Source organism: Scophthalmus maximus, chromosome 6 (assembly GCF_022379125.1).
Source record: "Scophthalmus maximus strain ysfricsl-2021 chromosome 6, ASM2237912v1, whole genome shotgun sequence".
NCBI lineage: Eukaryota > Metazoa > Chordata > Actinopteri > Pleuronectiformes > Scophthalmidae > Scophthalmus > Scophthalmus maximus.
This window is the reverse complement of record NC_061520.1, coordinates 14,750,941-14,768,776: the sequence shown is the minus strand read 5'-3', so window position 1 is coordinate 14,768,776 and position 17,836 is coordinate 14,750,941. Positions and strand designations below refer to the sequence as shown.

Genomic DNA, 17,836 nt, shown 5'->3' with positions numbered 1-17,836 from the left:
AACCAGGATACACATACATAATCTTTACTAACTGTACGATTTCTGTATGATATTGTGTGTTTGTGTATTGTGAGGGTCAAGTGTCATCATGGATCAGGGGCCAGCACAGGTCCAACCGGCTGGGGAGGGGCACTGGCTACAATATCACTCTTTCAAGACAAGCAAAGAAATCCTTTGTGGCCACGTGAAGGTCCAGTGGAGAGTTGCAGCTGGAAGGGACTGTTTGTTTTTGTTTTTTTTGTTTTTTTTAATGAAAGACATGAAATTGTATATGGGAAAAGAAATCGCTCATTTGGTGGCATTAATGAATGAGTAGTTTTCATTTGCTGTCTTCTTCTTTTTTTTTAAACATCTGAGCTTAATCCAGTCTCACATGGCACGAGTTGGCCGTGTATGAGATTCTCAGTGCAGGTAGAGCAAATCTGTCACTAATTAAATAACTGATTAAATGAATATTAATGCCATTCTCCGTTTCATATGTTGAGCGTGAGCCTCGTGCAACACACCAGCAGGTGACCCGCCTGAATGAAATGCAACTATGTTCAACCCCCCAACCCGCCTCACGCCTCCAGAGCATCATTTATCATAGAGCCAGACACTGGATATTCAACTTCCCCACAGTCCGAGAACTAATCATGTGTGAAGTACACTTCTGCCTGAAACTAAATCTGATTCCACAGTTGTGATGTTTTGTCAAAATAACTTTATTCCACACATCTGATTTTTAAAATTCGTGAGGAGTCATGTGGGAACATGTGATCATATTTCACTGTGATGTCATCTTGTATCTTTATTTTTTTTTATGTTCCTCATTATCCATAAATGGCAGCAATTTATAAAATGTTGATAATTTTGGGGCGGTGGAGTAAATCGTGCTCTTCCAGTTTTATCTCTCATGACACCTTTTTTTCCACAAAATATGAATGATGGCTGCTCCGTTTCAGGGTCCTGGTTTTGTGCCTCACTGACACTGTCATGACTTACTGGGTCACTTGGCATCAGTCATATACCTGTGCTTTTCTTTTTGAATTAGCTTTATTGGTTATACAAACAAATGGAAAAAAATAAGTAGTATTCTTAACCTAACAATGCATGTGCTTGTATGGGGAAACAATGACAATAAAACTATAGAGATTAAAGTAAAAATGAAAATAATAAAAAACGTAAAAATCAAAATGTCTGCTGAGAAAAAAGTCTATCCCTAAAAACGGTAAACATTATTTGTGGAGGTATATTGACAATATTGATTCTGATTCTTCCTCACACAAGCTCAAAGACAACATTGTTGGACATGTGCAAAATCTGACCAAAACAATCCAGTCTTTCGTCTTTCGTCTTTTTCTTTTTTTCCATTCCTCTTTGACTCAGTGAGCTGTTGTCCTCTTCTCTCACTGAACAGAGCCGGCCCTCGGCCCTTCCCTCCCCTCCATCAATCTCTGTCATAAATCTGTCAGGCCCAGAGAAAGGGAACTGCTGAATACAGATTTGTCAGCAATTAATCTAACCTCTATTACCAGACTTGGATATTGTGTCCTCTTCTACCGGAGAACAATAACCCTCTCTAACGTGGAGCACTGCGCTGCACATGTGTGTGAGGTGTGCAGTCATGTGTGCGTCTGTCAGGGGAAGAGTCCTGTGTGTGTGTGTGTGTGTGTGTGTGTGTTTGTGCACCATCGTAACCACAGTAATGCTGTAAGCTTTGGTGTGTTGTGTTTAAACTGTTTTATTAATAACATGAACAAAACAATGTCTCTTAGTCAGCGTTTCATGTTCCCAAAGTCGGACAACAGTAGAGCAAATTATAAGAAATAGCTACATCAGGCTTTGGATACACAGGCAGAGCTTATTAGTTTGATCATCAGATCATTGTTTGTTACTTCTTTTTCATGCTGGTTCTTTGACAATAGGAAAAAAAGACATCGGACAACTTCAGCCTCGTCCTTTGAATACAAACTGCACTGACACTGACATTGCCTGTGAGAGAAAATACCCATGTTTCCTGTGGCCTTTTCCAAAGATTTCCTGTTCCTGTTTTGCCCCCTCTCTCTCTCTGTACGTACATATGCTGCTCTCGCTGTCTCATTCATACCTCACATCATTTGTGAACGTGCTCGGGCTTGTGGGAATTCAATTTGTAGTCCAGGTATTCCACTCTGTAGGTGTAACGGCGGTCCAGTATTCGAAGATATGGGCATATTTTCAACATTAACTCCGTTCTCTAGCACACACACACACGCGCGCACGAACACGCACGCACACGCACACGAACACGCACACACACGCACACACACTTTTACTGGGACAGTTCAGTGGAGCAGCAGGGCCAGAGCTCAGCTGCTTGAGACAGAATTAGAGTGACAAACAGCTGAGCTTCTCTGGGGTGCTATCATGTGACCTATCCCACCCACAGGGCCAAAGGGACCCGGGCTTAGAGTTACCATGTCCAATTTCCAGCGTAGCCATTTTGTGTGTGTGCGTGTGTGTGCACGCGCTATATCTTTTCCAGTAGTTGACTCGCAAAGGAAATGTCCCTGCTCCCTGCTCGGTCCCTGCCAGGAAACATGTTCTCCAACCTGCTAATAGCTGAGCCTTCTCTGTTTGACTGTCATTAACACACACTCTGCCCTTTGTCCCTCCGCTTGTCCCGGTGACCCGCTCCTACGTGCAGAAGTGCTTCTGACATAACAAGCGACCACACCTGGGGGCTTCAGCGCTCTAATACATGAGAATGTATTAGACAGCCTACCTTTTTCTATGATGAAAAGAACAGCCCCCGCAGCACATTTGGGGTTGTTTAGATGTATTGTTTCCTCACCTGCAAAATAACAGAGTAGCTGTTTTTTGTGTTTTTTTCCAGTGTCTGTCAGCAAAGCATCTAAGGGAGAAAGAGCTGAGAGCTGCACTATGGCCATTACTCATCTGAGTCACCTGATGGAAGTTCTTTCACCAAGCCACTGCCTCCATTATTGGCAATGATTATAATAATAATAGCCATATAGATAATAATAGATAATAGTCCACTGGTGCATGACTCAAACGAGCTTTACCTCACCTCCACAGTGTGTACATATGAGGAGGAGCTGATCTTTTATATTAAAACTCTGCTTTGTAATCATAGCGGTGTGACTGTTGGCTAATGACATTTAATTAAAGGGGAAAGTTACAGTTTGTCCTCTGAACAACCACTTTTCAAGACATGGCTCGCAAGCGTCAAACATGTGCCTTGTGTGTGTGTGTGTGTGTGTGTGTGTGTGTGTGTGTGTGTTTGTGTGTGTGTGTGTGGGGGGGGGTGCTGCTGTCCTGCATTGCCTTGAGTGTTTACAGCAGAGTAACATGAGGAGTAGATCAGCTTGTCCCGCCCACACCATAACTCTAAATGCAGAACCACAGCTGTGTTTCTGTGTATGAGGGTTGCAGCAAAATAAGGGTTACAAAATAAGGGAAGATGCTTCATAAGCCAGGTAAATTAAAATGACATTGAGCAGCAAGAGCATGTATTTTTCATAAATATTAAAGATATTGTTTAATTACAGGTAGAGAAATTAAAGAAAAATTTGGTTTTGAGGCCAATGTGGAGGTCATCTGCTGCTGCCCATGCATGTGTCCAGGCTGCGTGTGTGTGTAGGGGGATGGGGTAGCACAGGAATTGGTTGTTTCAACCCCACCCTCCCCAAAAAAAAACAAAAAAAAACACTAGGATCAATTTACCAGATCAATAGAAGTCATTGACAATAACTGAACTTCTCATGTGATCAGTGAAGGAGAAAATTCACAAATTTTCCCAAGCGGGTGTCCCACATGGTTGCTCATCAGGCCGAGGGTTTACAATTAAAAACCACAATATGCACATGCAAAAGATCATACACAGATGCATGCAGGAGCGCACACACACACACACACACACAGTACGGGCATACAGGCTCTTCTCTGACACTGCATGATGGGTCACTTTTTTCCCTCTCTCTCCCTTCCTGCTGAAATAGTTTTAACAAAAGAGAGGGAGAAGGAGGGGGAGGGGTGGCGTTGTTGGGGGAGGGGATGTATGTGCTGCTCTGTTGTCACTGGGCTGGGGAGAGCGAGAGGGGGAGGGAGAAGGGAGCTGGAGGGCGAGCGAGGGAGTGTTGGAGCAAAGGATAGGGTCCCAGAAGAGAGTACAACCCTCACACACATGCAAGCACACACACATATACACACACACACACACACACTCACTCACACACACATTTATGTTGGCTCCCTCTGATTTACTTGGTGACATAGTGGATTACTTTCTAAACTCAGCCACTGGTGGAGTAGATCCACGCATGATCAGGTCAGTAACATTTGCTCACTTGTTGAAAAAGATTGTTTTGATCTCCTCTCATCTGCAATGACAGTAATTCTTGCACATTCCTCTCCTTTTCACTGTTCTCCATTCTCTATTTCTCATGTGATATGGCCTCTTCCATGTGTTTTCCTTCTGCTCAGCACACTGTACCTGCTGTAGTTTCTTGTCTTCACATAAACGTGACATTCTCGTGAGTTTGTCCTCTATATGTCAACTCAGTGCCCTGTTACAGGCACACTCTTCTTCTTCTTTTCTCCCCCTCGTGTTCAGTGTTAGACAGCAGTGCCTGCACAGAGTACAAAGTTCTTTTGGCTGTTGTGGTTCGCAATGTTTGCGTTGGAACATAGGTGGCCTCAAACAATTAGAAACGTGTCTCTGCTGGCCGTGCGGTTTTGTGGTTGGAGGGTGAAAGCCCCCTCACACGGGCATGTGAACGTGCACAGAGATAGACACATGGACAGACTGAGAAAAGCAAAAGCAGGATCATTTAGAGTGCACCAGAAACAACCAGTCAACTTCTGCAACGTAATTCCCCAAAAAGTTACTGTCACATTAGCCTTTTGTAAAAATATAATATAATATAATGTAATAAATGCAAAACAATACAAAAAGGAGTGCATTTTTCATTATTTGTACACTACTTTGATCAATCTCTAGAATGTCCTAGATTTTTTGGCTGTAATAATAAAAATATTCTACCTAGTCATGTTAATGTTGTCTGTTGGCCCTTACGCTGGCATGTGTGCGTTCTTCAGGTGGCAGCGCGTCGGAGCGGCGTTGAAGCGGGAGATGAACCATGGAGGCGTGCGGGAGGCCAGTCACTAGCCGGGCCAGTGGCCTCACAACCAGCAGCAGCAGGAGAAGCAGTAGCCCAGGGAGGCCCCGCAGCATGCAGCTGGGCTCTCACTAGCACCAAGTGGACCCGCTCCTCTCCTCTTCACCTGGGGGCCAGGGCTGCAGAATGCTCAGTCCTGTCACCCCATACAGTAAGTCTGCACTGATTTTAGTTCCACGTGTGTAAACTGTCCGTGCTCGGAGGATCATCTTTTCGTATGGTCATGTCCATTAATGGCATCATTTGACATGTGTGTTAATACCATGAGCCAGCTTGACTTGAGTCTCCTCTTTTCCTGCACACCGTTATCTTTTGACCCCTCTTTTGTCCAGGACTCATCTCCTGTGGTTGTGTAGAGGAGGGCTGGGGGGTGTCCTCAGAGAAGTCATGTTGAGAAGGCAGATATGCTAATGGCTTTAACAGCTGAGCCTCCAGGCTTTGCATTGAGGAATTTTACCGAAAAGGTCCAGTGTCTGTTTTTCAAGCCCCTCCATGTGAATAATTATGGTAAATCCTTGTCCTTTTGGAACAACATGGAAATATTGAAGGAGAACAGTGGTGCAGCCTGCGTATCTAGACTGTTTTGTAGCTTTTCTTAAAGAATGGGGGATACACAACATGTTGTGTATTATAACAAAAGCACCATCTTACCTTTATGTAAGATAGAAAATAACTTATGTTTGAATTTAAAAGCATCATGATTAAAAAAAAAACAGTCTACATGAACTGCTTGCTTTGGGTTTCTAATAATAATAATAATAATATAGGTTTTATAAAGCGCTTTTCTAGACGCTCAAAGAAGCACAAACCTTACAAGTTAGTAACATTTTGTGTGTGTGTGTGTGTGTGTGTGTGTGTGTGTGTGTTATCTCAGTTGGCAGATGTCGTTGCAGCAACAATATGTAGGCAGATGAAATCACATAAATCTCACTGACACATCACAGAATGTCAGTTTGCATATATGCTAATCGTGAGAGGTTGCTATCCGGGCTGATGAATATGCTTATATTGATTGCCTCGGCTATTGATCAGGCCAAGCTTTAACAGGATTACAACGCTAACCTGATTGGAATAATGCAACAGGGGATTTACTTTTACATGCATTTTGTATTCCAAACACACCTTTGAGTAACACAACTCAAAGGTGCCGAGACAAAGAACAGAGTTTTTCCTTGGTAGACAGAAGTTTTAGTTACATGCGTGTGTCACATTCCTTCCTCAGAAAGACTCAGCGTCAGGTTCTTCCCGCAGATACTCGGACTGCACACAATAATATGCGGGCATCTCTCGTCTGTCCTACAGCCACAGCTGCCATACACAAACACCAACGAATAAACATGCGATCGCAGTTGCACAACCATCATTGTGGACTCCATAATGATGGTTGTGTGACTTGAAGAGGGGAATGAGCATTGTTCAGTTGTCAGTTTCCAGGGCGAAGCCATTCTGTGAAAAGCCAGGTTCTTAGTATAGTAACCCGGTGTCAACAACCTCTCATTAGTCCCACATTAAGGGACACATAAAACATTGCCCTCGGCCTTTACACTCACACACTCATTAGCACTCCGCGGTAATCACAAAAGCTTGTTAAGCAAATTGTAGCACACCTCCGATCCTCATTAGGTGTTATAGTGAAGACGTGCACTGCTGGTGGTAAAATGACAGAGAAGGAGCAAAGTGAAGGGCAGATGGAGAGGACATGAGCAGACACTGGTCAGCTGCAGCCTGATATATGAGTGGACACAATAAGCAAAGAGGGGCCAGGCCAGCCTCTGCCACATGTGTGTGTGTGTGTGTGTGTGTGTGTGTGTGTGTGTGTGTGTGTGTGTGTGTGTGTGTGTGTGAGCCAAAGGGGTGGGGGAGGGTGAAACTGACCACACAGGGTCGAACACACAGCCCTGTCTTTACTACAGCCCAGGGAGAAGGACGGGGCTCGAGGGAAGGAAGACCATCGCCAATGCAGGGCGAAAGAAAGGAGTGACAAATAAAATGAGAGAAACAGAAAAGCAAAATGATTTAAAGTAAACGCAGCCGTTCTTAGAGGTAAATCAATGCGATTGGATGCGTGTGTGTGGAGTGGAAGGATCCACGATCAGACGCATTGCCGTGTGTCACAGTCATGTGATTCTGAGTTACAAATGACTTGTAGGTGAGGGGTGTGAGCACGTGTGTTCAGATATGGTACAGTAGTTGATTGGCCGACTGCAGTGTAGCCTTGGAGAGTGTGCAGGCCTGGGGAAGGGGTGGGGGGGGGGGGGTCTCCTGAGCGGATCAGATGCTCAGTGTTTTACACGATGGTCACTGGTTACATAACAATCCAACCCTCATTTACTCTGTGGCAAGAAGGGCCCAGATAGCTGGGTGATTTGTGTGTGCGGCCCACTGGTCCACTGCGACAGGCTCCGTGTACCATTTCTCCTCTGATCTGTTCTGTATTGATCTTCCAAGCGCTGGTGTGAACCAACTCCTAACTTATACAAATTAGCCAATCTAATGTGCAAACAGCTGATAGGCTCATTTATCAGCACTAAAAGTAAGCGTGTTCTCTCTCTCACTTTCCCTCGGCGTTCTCCCTCCTCTTCCTTTGGCCTGGGAGTGGACAGTGTGTGTTGAGCATTTGGAGAGGATATGTGCTTTGTAAATAGATCTCAGGTTAGATTCCAGGCATTCCAGCAACCTGACTCATCCAATAGATGACCAAGAGTCGCTCTGCCTGTTGGCCAGCTGAAGCTTAACACTGCACCAAAACCCACAGCATAGGAGTGCATTTTGGCATGTGTGCGTGCGTGTGTCTGTGTGTGTGTGTGTGTGTGTGTGTGTGTGTGCGTATGTGCGTGTGTGTGTGTGTGTCTGTTCTCAGGATATGTAAGCCTTTGTTTATTGTGAGTGGAGTAAAGGCACTAACAGAGGACCTTTCAGGGGGGTTTTGTTTCCACTCCCGGAGTCGGCCAGCCAACCACCTCTGATGCTTCACAACCCCCAAATCCCATTCCAGGGAGCCCCTTCCCCCACGTGTACTTTCATATAATTAACCTCTAATTACTCATCCTGACCATGCAGTGGGCCACGAGTCAAACTGGCCTCCACTGATGCACAAAAAAACAAAAACAAATCCATGACTTGCACAATTGTGTTTTCATGACAGAAAAAAAAACTGTGTTTTTCCCCCCATTGATGATGAAACTCATTAAGAGGTTTTAGTGGAGGCTGTTGACAGCCTGATAAGGATAGGAGGTTCACATTCAGTCCGTCTCTTTATTTGATTGATCCGGCTGCTGTTTACTAGCAACTCCCTGCTTTACACACACACACACACACACACACACACACACACACACACACACACACAGACACAATGAACCCTCTTGACCACAATTGTGACCGGGCAGTGTGAAGAATGAATGTGAGAGTATATAAATGTTTCCTCAATGTCTGGCCAGAATTGTAAACATTACACTACAGACCTTACCTGAAGAACACTCAAAGTAACATAGTAACTATAGTGACCTCTCGACTCCGGCTGCTCAGATGATCATTAAGATGGTTGCTGTGGACTAATGTTCTTTCTTTTTGTAGGTAGACTTGAGGCTGATTTATACTTTTTAAAATTTCAATCAGGAAGAGATGCCACACTACTGAGGGTTCTGGGGGGGAAAAGGCATATTATACAAATATTGAGGTTTCAACCCCCGCTCCTCCAGTCCGCACGTCTAAAGCAGACATGAACTGAACAGATTTTGTATTAAATGATGAGAGATATGATGAAGATTGTCCGAGAGACACATTCACGACAGCAGGAACATTCAGGCAATGGGTGGCACCTGGAAAAATGTTCCGCAAATGTTTGGAGCGACATTTGAGGATATTTGCGTTCTCACACTCAGCCCCTCAGGAGAAGTTCAGGGAACTGTCCGGACCTCAGTGCATGTCTGAAAACTCCTAATTTAGATATTAATATCCTACAAGAATATCTTGACTCTATGACCAAATAAATGCAAAAGTAGTGGAGGGAGAGGAGTAACATAAAAGGGAGGAAAGCTGGACATCCAGAAACAGAATGAAATACAAACTGATGGGCAGCTTGTTGTGGCGGTAGGTGTTGGAGTTGGGTGATTATTGTGCATGGCTGGAGAATGTGAGGAATGTGACTTTAAATTACTTTCTTGCTTGTCTGGACTGCAATGAGAGTTCGTTGTATGAAAGTACTGCAAATGTATGTTGCACTATATTACAGAGGCATTTGACTAAAGAGGGTCTTTGGAGATCTGTCAACATTCAAAGTGACACCGTTGTAGCAGCTCTGCACACAATCAACTGTAAGCGCCTACACAGGATTATGAATTATTTGAACTGGGCAGATTTAACGGTGCAACAACAACATTGACTATACAACATATTGTTGTGCTCAGCTGCTGATACACTGTGAACTGAGCAGTCTTGAGGGTTTGACCTGCTTTCATGTTCCTGTTTCCATGGTTTTGTCTTGGCATGGTGTCCAGGGACCAAACTGCTGGGGGACAGAGCCAGAGGAAACATACTGGTCGACAGTATGATAATCACAATGATTAAGGAAAACTGTCATTGCAGCAAGCCGGCTTAGTGCTCATCTTTGTCTCTTGGTAAGCCAAGCATGGCCAAGAATGGAGGGGTGTTTCCAAGCCCCGAGCCAACATGAGATGCTAGATTAGGGTTAGGGGCTCCCTCACTCATCCCCTCCTAATACCTAAACCGCGCTCCCTAATATCCTCACTTTAACACATATGTTCGATGCTATAGCACTCGGGAAACAGTAAGAGGTTTTAATCAATCGCAGAAATCCCAGAAATGGACATTTCCCAGAAAATATAACAATCTTTTCGTAAATTAAATGTCGGAAAAATGTCTAAGGAGACGGTCTCAGTTACTCTGTACGGAGCAAGGAAACACGACAAAAGTGGTCAGTTACTAAAGAGAGCAATGATGCTAGGAACGAAACTGCAGTTATTATGCTCTTAAGATATTATTCATTATCTTATTATTTTTCATGGTAAGTATACATATCATTAAGTAACTCTATGCACTTGTATTGAGAGTGGGGTTCAATTTAGAGACCAGTTAGTTACCAGCATAAGAAACAAGTCAAAATTGCCTTTAAATTGCCTTTTTTTAGTAATATGTTTGCAATGTTTTATTTATATTAAAGAAACAGCATCTTATATCGTTACTGCACAATATTCATTCATCTTGGAATAACTCCTTCATCTAAGTTTCAGCCTCGCAGCAAGGATAGGGAGTGAAAATCGCCAGTGATGCATCTTTAGTTCTTGTCAGATTGTCACCGAGCATCGACACTCCCAGAAGGCGTGTGCGCTCTAATCCTTCATTAGTCTGGTTTCCTCAGTCCCGTACTTAACTCATCCTCCGCTTTAGTCTTCCACCGGCTGATCTCAGAGGGATCCTGTTCAGTGTCCACATTCCTGCGCTGAATTTTTTTTGATGAGGATGGAAGACGCAATAGATTCCTGCGTTCAAATATGTCTCGGATAGATTATAGACCATCTGGTGAAGACAGGGTGTGAGGAGTAGGGGGGTCGGCTCATGCCTGCAATCGTCATGACCAGTGAGTATCAGTCTGATAACCCTGAATGTGCGTCTGTGTTTCTGTGAGCGCGTATGATGCCCAGATTTCAAGTGTTTTTATACCAAAAGACTGTTCATATTAATGTTCAGATCTGTCAGTTTTATTTTTGCAGCCAGTCAGATGGCAGCAGGAAAGTCTTGTTTAACAGGCTGATAGAAAAAAAGTATGTAGGACTGAGCTGAAAGCTTTACAGGGGCGCAGAATGAGCTCAATTGCAGAAAAAAACAATCACCAAAATTATAGTTTGTCAAAAACTGTAATTTCAACAAACTTTAATAGTAAAGTCATTGTCGTCAAAGGATAATTTACAGTAGTTGCAAACAAATCCCTTATCAGCCTTAGAGGGTTTTTAAAATCTGGTCAACATACAACATCCTCCATATTTAGAGCCTTTATTCATTTGACTTGTAGAAAATGATGGATCAAAATGTATATGTCTGTGAAATTTCACAACTATATCAGAAAATTGTTTGAGTGATATCAATAATAATCAAGCTTTGATGGTCAACATGGAAACATACTTAACCTGCAAGAGGATCCATAGCGTCCCTAAATGATTTGGTTGCCGTCATACCGTTTGAATACATTGGGGATAAAATATCAGATTTTGGTTGTGAATCCATAATTTTACACCCTGTCAGTGTTTTATCCTGGTCACTGCCATTTTGTCAGTGTCTTTATGTTGATCTTGGACATGGACAGCTTGTGATATTGACATGAATGACGTGGGTCCAGTCATCAACTCCCTCGTGTCAGGGTTATGTTAAATGGATATTATTTTCACTATAACCTTAGTGGTAACTAATATGGTGTATGTGTCGTGGGAATATACTGTAAGCCTTTTTTTCCAGTCCGTGCTATTAATGTTTTTCTCTCTTGGGATGGGCACCATTATCGGTTTGAATTCCCTTGAGTTCAGGGATTTCTCAGATCCAGGGTGGAGCCTGTGCCGGTCAAGAGCGCTGCGATCCCTGGATTGGATGAGTGGGATTATTGGTCTGAAGGATCATTTAATTTAGGGATCAACATGTGGACCGTTTAGAGGCCCATCTGGTGGTCATAGTAGACATGTGACACAACCTGAAATAATCCAGTTTCAGACCAGACGTGTGAGCGAGCCAGTGTTAGTACATGGGATCGTGAATAATCCCAACACCTACAACTGCTGCTATTAGTTGCTGCGCTTCCTGGACCAATAACTACAACATTTGATCAGGGTCTTGAATAGAGCTGAGCAAGTAACTGCAAGTTGGGTAAAACAAGACACTCAAAGAAAGAGTTAGTGGGCATGTTGCACTATTCCAGTCAACATTATTCTCTATTGTCATTTACTTGACAAATAGATTAATCAAACAATTACATGCAGATTAATCTCTATTGTAAGTATTCATTGTAAACTCACAAAACAATCAATCATCAATGTTACAACATATTATCTGTCTAAAAATGGAGGTGGAAAATATTCCCCTACATGATGGTTTAAAAAAAATTAAGGAATCCATTGAGATGTCTTTTTCAATTCAAGTAATCATGAAGTGCTTTTAATTTAACATAACTGCGATCAAACGGTGAGCTTTTTGTAGTGGAAGAATTATTCATTCTTCAAATGCTGTATGTCAAGAGAATGTATGGTGCAATCGCATCAGTTAACACATCCTACCATATACTGCCATTGGAATTATGAGTCCACCACTCCTGGTGAAATCAAGGCTCAGGCCTGGGGTCAAGACAGTTTAATAATACTCTGCAATGCCTGGAATGTCAGCCTAATGCACGTTCAAAAAGAAAAGCCCACCACCACTAAACCAGAGGATTACTCTGTTTGTGTGAATGTATAAATGTATAATTACACATGGCACATGCAAATCCGACTTTTCATGACTGCTTTATCAGTTCACTTATAACAGGGTTCCTAGATGTGTTGGTCCAGTCTCTGTGTAATATTTTGAACAACGAATCTCAACCTCTACAACGTAGCCCCGCCCTCTGTTTCCCCCTGTCCAGCAGACCCCTGAGGTTTTGGCCGAATTAGATCACACGCTTGGTGGGGGTGGCTTTGTGGACTAAGAGTCTCACAGAGAGACAACAATGGCCCCAATGTGAGAGAAGCGAAAGCAGAGGGCAGTGCGCTGGCTGATAGAGGCTTATCGCCGTGGAGACCGGGCTGGGGGCTATGTTGGCGGCTTCATATAAAGATTAGAGCAGTTGTCCCCTGCTTGGATGAGACTGTGTGGAAGAGCATTGACTAGGCACTGACATGATTCTGGAAAAGAGTTCGTTTGTCAAGGTGATTATGAGGGCAAATATTCATGAAGTCGCTCTTTTGGCTTGGTTGTGAGTTGGAAGAAAGAAAGAGGCGACAAAATACCTCAGGTGACGTCCACAACCTTTATCTGGTCTGGACAAAATGCGGCAAATATGTTATTTAAAACATTTGATGCATCGTGTAATGTTTTTGTGAACTAACTCAGCTTTGGTCTTCATAATTGCAGGTTTGTTGAAGATGCACTGGTCTCCGGAGCACGCTGCCCCCTTATCTCAGTGGCCTGAGCAGCACCTAGATGTCACCTCTACCACCTCGCCCCCATCTGGCCACAAACATGACCCCTACTCTACAGCTGCCCGCCGTGGCTATGCCCCTGCAGGTTACCCTTGGGCCAGTGATGACATATCAGCCCTCACTGCTTCTTCTCTGCTTAAACGCTACGCTGAGAAGTACTCTGGCCTGGAGTTGTCCTACGAACGCCCCGCTGCAGGGGCCTACTCAGAGCCTGGAACTTTCCTGAAAACTGAATCTGAGCCATGGGCACTGGGTCAGGGCATGGAGTGTTACCCTGGCCTAGAGGCATTAACGGGCTCCAAGGTGGGTTCTGCCTCTGTGGGCATCCCAGCCACAGGAAGTGTAACAGTAGTGAGCAGTAACTTGGCTTCTGAGCCAAGTTACAGTGGTACTAGCACCTGCAGTGCCCCTTCATCTCAGGAATACCCTCCTGCCTACAACAGCACCTACCTGTCCTCAGCATACTGCCCTCAGCCCAGCGCAGCACTTCCCCCTGCCACTCTGCACTCTTTGCAGGCCACACCCACTCTAGTGCCCAGCTACACCGCCAGCACCGCTGTCTACAACTACCCACCTGGGTGCTACCCCCAAACCAGCCTGTCCTCTGGATACAGTCACCCCAGTGCCTCCTACCTGCCCCCTGGCATTAGTGCCCCAACTCCTCTGGCCCCTAGGCCCACCATGGTTGGGGGCGGTTACAGCTACGCACCTCACAGCCTCGGAGGGAGCTCTGAGGCTGTGGTGCCACTGAAACGCAAGGCCTTTGAGATGGCAGAGGAAGGACAGGAGGGAGCAGAGGTGGAGGGATCACGCTACAGAAAGTATGGCAACGGCCATGGAAACGGTCATAGCAAAGGCCACGGTAATGGGCACGGCAATGGCTACGATATGAGCGGCTCTACCTCAGATCCGCAGGCCTACAAACCTGGAAAGCCCCTGATGTCGCCCCCATACGGCACGGCAGGGGACTATAGCCCACCGTCGGGCCTAGCAGGAGAGAGTGTATCAGGGGAGCACAACTTTCCCCAGCAGCAGAGAATGTCTATGAAGATACCTGCATCACACACACGATCTGACGACCCTGCCGGAGGCCGCTGACGGCCTCAGTCGCCTCCAGGGGAGGATTCCCTCACTCTTTGAGAGCAACCAGGGTTCTTAATCTAGACATATTTGGGGGAATGACATTAGATTTGTCATCGAAAGGTTTTATTTCACTTGCAAACACAAGATGGCACAAGACTGGTATTTCCTGTGCATCTTTAACATTTTCATTATTCATGTTTTTCCAAAGAGTCACAGGGGCCTTTTGCCCGTGAGGTTGAGGTAAGTGTTAGGGGTGAGGTTGAGGCACTCTCTACATATATAGCATTAAGACAGGCTATATGTGCGAGTGTCTGTTTCTCTCAGGATCCTATTTATTTCCTTTCTGCTACTGTGGCAACATCACTGCAATGTTGCAGATTTAGAAGTTGCTGTAATTATTTGTGGCCATTATGTGTGTGCAAAAGGCCTTTGACTGCAATATGTTCTACCACACCACACACACAAAAAAATCATTACTGACCAAAAAGTAAGGAGAGCAATAACTGAAATGGTTAGATTGCCATACTACTTCAGCACAATCACTGCTGCTTTTACACAGCTCACTCCAAGGCTTGTGCCACTTGGCCTTGAGAAATGAATGTTTCCCTGCTTTTTGCTTTCACTTTTCTTTTTTCCATTTCCTTTCTTTCATTCTGTGTCTGAACTCTGCTCTGCTGCCTCCTGCTCTCAATCGATGTCATCGCTGAACAAATTTAGTCTTTGTCCAGTTTAGACGTACCAAGCTGCTCATCAAATGATTACATGATGGTGTACATGAAGCAGCCCTTTGAATAGTTTTGACCTAAAGACAGATTGGGAAAATCATCTCATGTTTTATGTTAATGTTTCCAGCATTCGCACAATGACAGTATATAGTATATTTGCAGATCATCTTCATAGGCTGATGTTTACATGCAGATTTCGAATTCTCAAACAAGCAGTTATATTTTCTAAAGAGTCTGAATAATAATAATACCTGTTCCATCTTGTAAATTGTCTTGAGCATTCAAAATATTACAAGAAGTAATGAGCATAGAAAATCTACAACCAAAAAACAGATAACCATTATTTAGTCCAATCAGAGGCAACTGTTTGAAGGTATGTGAGGCTGTTTGGATGAACAGACCAGATCTCTAACAATTACATTCTTAATGAAGATTTACCTGCTTGTCTTCTTGGATTTCCTTTTTTCTTTTTTTAAAAATATGCATTCTCTTTACTTTAGCCTCTCAAAATGATGATGTATAGTTGTTTTATTGAATACTCAGGAAGAATATTGTTACCTCAGAATGATGAAATAAGAATGTATGTTATTTACCTTTGGGTGTTTGTAAGGAGCTTTATGGAGAAAGACAAAAGTGGAGCCATGGCTTTGTCAAAGAGAAAAAAGATACTCTGAACACTTCAGGGAAATAATGAACTTACAAGGCCTTTGATACTATAAGTAGAACACACGCACGCACGCACACACACACACACACGCACGCACACACCTGCACGCACACACCCGCTCGCACACACACACACACACACACACACACAAGCGTACACTCACAAACACACACACACACACACACACACACACACAAACACACACACACGCGTACACTCACAAACACACTGCTTCTTAGCTCTGGGGCAATTAAACTTGAGGTTTTTGTACCAAGGCCTGAAACGTTGAATGTAATTCAGATATTTTTTTTAAAGGACATTACATGCCATAATGTACATCAATTTATGTTTTTAGATATATGAAACATATTTTCTTCATGTATAGATGTAATTCTCGTATAGGTTTTGATGGAGAAATGAATGAAATGTTACTTGTGTTAGTTTAGTTAGCAGTGGGGGAAATGGTTTTGTGGACGAAAAAGTCAAAGCAAAGCACTCCTGATAGTTTGACATATCAAGACATACACATGCAACAGAATGCAATATGCTCTATAATAGCTATGTTTATTAATTGTCTTAACAAAGTGTCCAGTTTCCCACATCAGTATTTTAAAACTGCTTGACGGCATGCCACCAGTCAATCAGCTTGAATTGAACTTTCACATGAAATGACACCACGAAGAAGGGAGAAGTTAACTGTGCGAACATAAGTAAAGGGTGTGCACTGTCCCAAAAGAAAAACACAGTCACAACTCCAAACCCTTTTTATCAAGTTGCGGCTTCGCGGCTCGACTATTTCATCCCTTCCTAAATAGTGCCATACAGTTATATTTGTGCAAAATGAGTGCAAAATTGAGGCTGTAACAAAACCCCAGTCCTGTCTGAAAGCATGCCCAGAGAGTGAATCCCCTTAAATAGCAACTTCAGATTCAGTCTGAAATCCAGTGTGATGAAAAAGTACTTTAAAGCCTCTTTTGGAAATATAAGCACATTCATAGAATTACACTTAATCAGAGGGTGAAACAGATTTAGCTCCGAGTTCTCCTGAGTGTAAAAAAAGGCAACAGATTAATAAATTGGTTTTAAGCGTATGAAATTGTAATCTTACCCCCAGATTTAAAAAAGTATCTAAGCGCTTAGCTACAAAATTTGAATGCTCTTCAGTACCACACAAACAATGTGCTCTACGTGAACCTACACGCTGCGGCACACAACGGTGCTCGCTGTTTCCTGGTGTAAACTCTGATTCATGGAAGCGTGTGGAGTTGAATTTGTCCAGCAGATCAAGAACGGGATTTCAGTGTTACTTTGTAATTCAGTTGTACTTTTGTTGTATCTTGTACATTTTCTGTAACCATTTCTACCTCATTCTGAAGACGTACATTGAAATATTTATTTCATGTCATTTCACTTGCCAGTTTAAGGAGCAATGTTTCTAATTCTTGACCTGTCATAGTCTACCTCACTAAAGACTGTTGTGTCATGGAAATGAAGATATACCAAAAAAAAAACTTGACTTTTGTCTTTTTGTCTGTGAAATTTGAAAAATGTTTGAGGTTTGAGTGTCATCTTTTAAAAAAACAAAACCCCACTAATATATACTATAACTATATTATCAAGCAGCACCAAATTGCACACACTAGATATAGATATCAATAACCTACATATGCCTGATTCTCTTTCAAATCAAGATCCCTGAATTATTCCCTGGGAAATTGGTGGAAATGTCAAAAGCCGCCAAAAAACCTGTCGAGAAAGTGATAAAAAACATTCCTGGGTCCGCCTCTTTTTCCAGATCCACCACAACATTTCATGCCAACTTTCTTGGCCAATATTTCATTAAGATCTGTTGTGTAGCTTTTGCCTTATCCTGTTGACAGACGAACAAGCAAACCAACCAACAATCTAACAAAACTACAGAGGCAAAAACACAACGTCCCCGGCGGAAGGAACGATGACCTAAAATTTGTTGCGCTGCTGGCGTTATCTCACCATATCCAGCTCCATATTGCAGCATGA

The 17,836-nt window shown here is 43.3% G+C and overlaps 1 protein-coding gene across 2 annotated transcripts; it reads left to right on the top strand.

Annotated features, from left to right (window-relative positions):
- The first annotated feature begins 4,083 nt into the window (after nt 1–4,083).
- Nucleotides 4,084–17,314, top strand: LOC118309937 (fidgetin-like). 2 transcript variants are annotated; one of them, XM_035632603.2, is made up of 3 exons: nt 4,084–4,312; nt 5,083–5,313; nt 13,275–17,314. In XM_035632603.2, the coding sequence occupies exons 2-3, from the start codon at nt 5,289–5,291 to the stop codon at nt 14,438–14,440; spliced, it is 1,191 nt and encodes a 396-aa protein (XP_035488496.1). In that variant the 5' UTR covers nt 4,084–4,312; nt 5,083–5,288; the 3' UTR covers nt 14,441–17,314. The 2 variants fall into 2 exon arrangements, with proteins under 2 accessions (XP_035488496.1, XP_035488498.1); XM_035632605.2 differs by lacking the exons at nt 4,084–4,312; nt 5,083–5,313 and adding an exon at nt 9,930–10,761.
- The last annotated feature ends 522 nt before the right edge of the window (nt 17,315–17,836 follow it).